At 62.6% G+C, this 1,530-nt stretch overlaps 1 protein-coding gene across 1 annotated transcript in view; it reads left to right on the top strand.

The window, feature by feature from the left end:
- The first annotated feature begins 1,014 nt into the window (after positions 1-1,014).
- UBE2K (ubiquitin conjugating enzyme E2K) overlaps positions 1,015-1,530 on the top strand; it is a 39,944-nt gene continuing 39,428 nt past the window's right edge. The window contains exon 1 of the mRNA XM_015418367.1: positions 1,015-1,250. Within this exon, the coding sequence (XP_015273853.1) occupies positions 1,188-1,250 (63 nt within the window). The 5' untranslated portion in view covers positions 1,015-1,187. The remainder of the gene's footprint in view (positions 1,251-1,530) is intronic.

Here is a 1,530-nt window from a genome sequence, read left to right as displayed (position 1 = left end):
TGGGATTCTCAAAAGCCACTTGTAGACTGGGGGGGGGGGGGGGCAAATTTTTTTACTGCCCTTTCAGAAAACAAAACAAAAAAAAGAACAAGAAGTGCCGGATGCACAGAAAAAGTGTTGAAAGCCGTCTCACTACCTAAACCAAGACCTTTTCGCCCGAGAAGAGCGACGGGTCACGGAGGGCTCCGTCTTCTCCCCGTTTCCTCCGCGGCGTCCCGAGGCCATTTTGGAAAGCGTCCCATCCCTCTCCATCCGGGCTGGGTGAGAGTTTATTTCCTGGGTAAATTGGAAGAAGCAGAAGAAGAGGAAGAAAACACCCCTCTTTTTGCAATACCGAAGTTGCGAAGCCGGCAGCCTTTCGCAGCACCACCCAAGCCCGCCCCAAAGAGGCGTCTGTTGCCCTCGGGCGGGAATAAAGCGGGGCTGCGTGAGCCACCTTGTCAAACTAAGCGTGAGGGCTGCGTGTGTGCGTTGCCAGGGCCAGACAGGAGTGTGTTGTGTGTGTGTGTGACACATCACACAATAGGGCAGGCTTGCATCACAACCGACGCCGCCGATGACGGCTAGCCCGCCCTCCCCCCGCCGTGTGTGTGCCGCGGCATTTACGGGCACCCCTAACTCAGGTTGCTCCCTCCATGTTTTTAAGAACAAACTGCGGCCACACACGGGGAGAAAGAGGACAGGCAGCCGTGCCGCAGTCAGTCAGTCCTTCGGAGGGGAAGGGAAAGGGGCGACCCGTCCCGAGGGGTGGGGAAGGGCTCCCACCTCCCCCCCCCCCAGATGTGAGGGGGTGAAACCGGCGCCAGCCCCTTCTCCTCAGAGGGCTTCAGAGGGCCGCGGCCGGCCGCAACCGTTGCCGCCTCCGCGCGCTCTTCTCCCCGTCTGCCCTTCCCGATCCCGTCCCCACCTCCCGCCGCCGGTTTCCCTGAAGCGATACGAAGAAACTTTCCCCCCTCCCCTTCCCTCTCCTCTATTTATTTATTTAAATCCTTTCTCTGACGGGAAGGAAGAGGCAGGCTCCCGGTTGCCGCAGCGCGCATGCTCGGCGCAGGCGCCATTTTGGCAGGGCCGGGGATCAACCAAGCGGGAGCCGCGGTGGCGGTGGCGACGGGTGGCGGAGCTCGGCCCGGCTCAGAGGCGGCGGCGGCGGCGGCGGCGGCCTGGGGTTGGCGGAGCCCGCTGCGGAGATGGCCAACATCGCGGTGCAGAGGATTAAGCGGGAGTTCAAGGAGGTGCTGAAGAGCGAGGAGGTCAGGCTTCCCTCTGGAGTCGCGGGGCGGGGAAGGGGGGAGCGGGGATTTGGGGTTGTCGTGGTCGCTTTTGCCTCATTTCCCCCGGCCGATGTTTATTCTTCGTGTGAAACGGGCGAAGAGGAGAAAGGCGGTGGACGGGAGTTTGGTGGGGGGGGTTGGTTGTCTTGAGGAGGCTTCGTCTCTTGAGGGGGGCAGAGAGGAGATCGCCCCCCCCCCGGGCAAGGGAGCAGTGTCGAAAGAGACGCCGGGGGGGGGGGGAGGGGGGCACGACGGGGCC

The sequence above is a fragment of the Gekko japonicus genome, unplaced genomic scaffold, assembly GCF_001447785.1.
Source record: "Gekko japonicus isolate JY-2015 unplaced genomic scaffold, Gekko_japonicus_V1.1 scaffold55, whole genome shotgun sequence".
In the NCBI taxonomy this organism is placed as follows: domain Eukaryota; kingdom Metazoa; phylum Chordata; class Lepidosauria; order Squamata; family Gekkonidae; genus Gekko; species Gekko japonicus.
The sequence above is the reverse complement of the archived record's forward strand: the minus strand, read 5'-3'. Positions and strand labels throughout refer to the sequence as shown.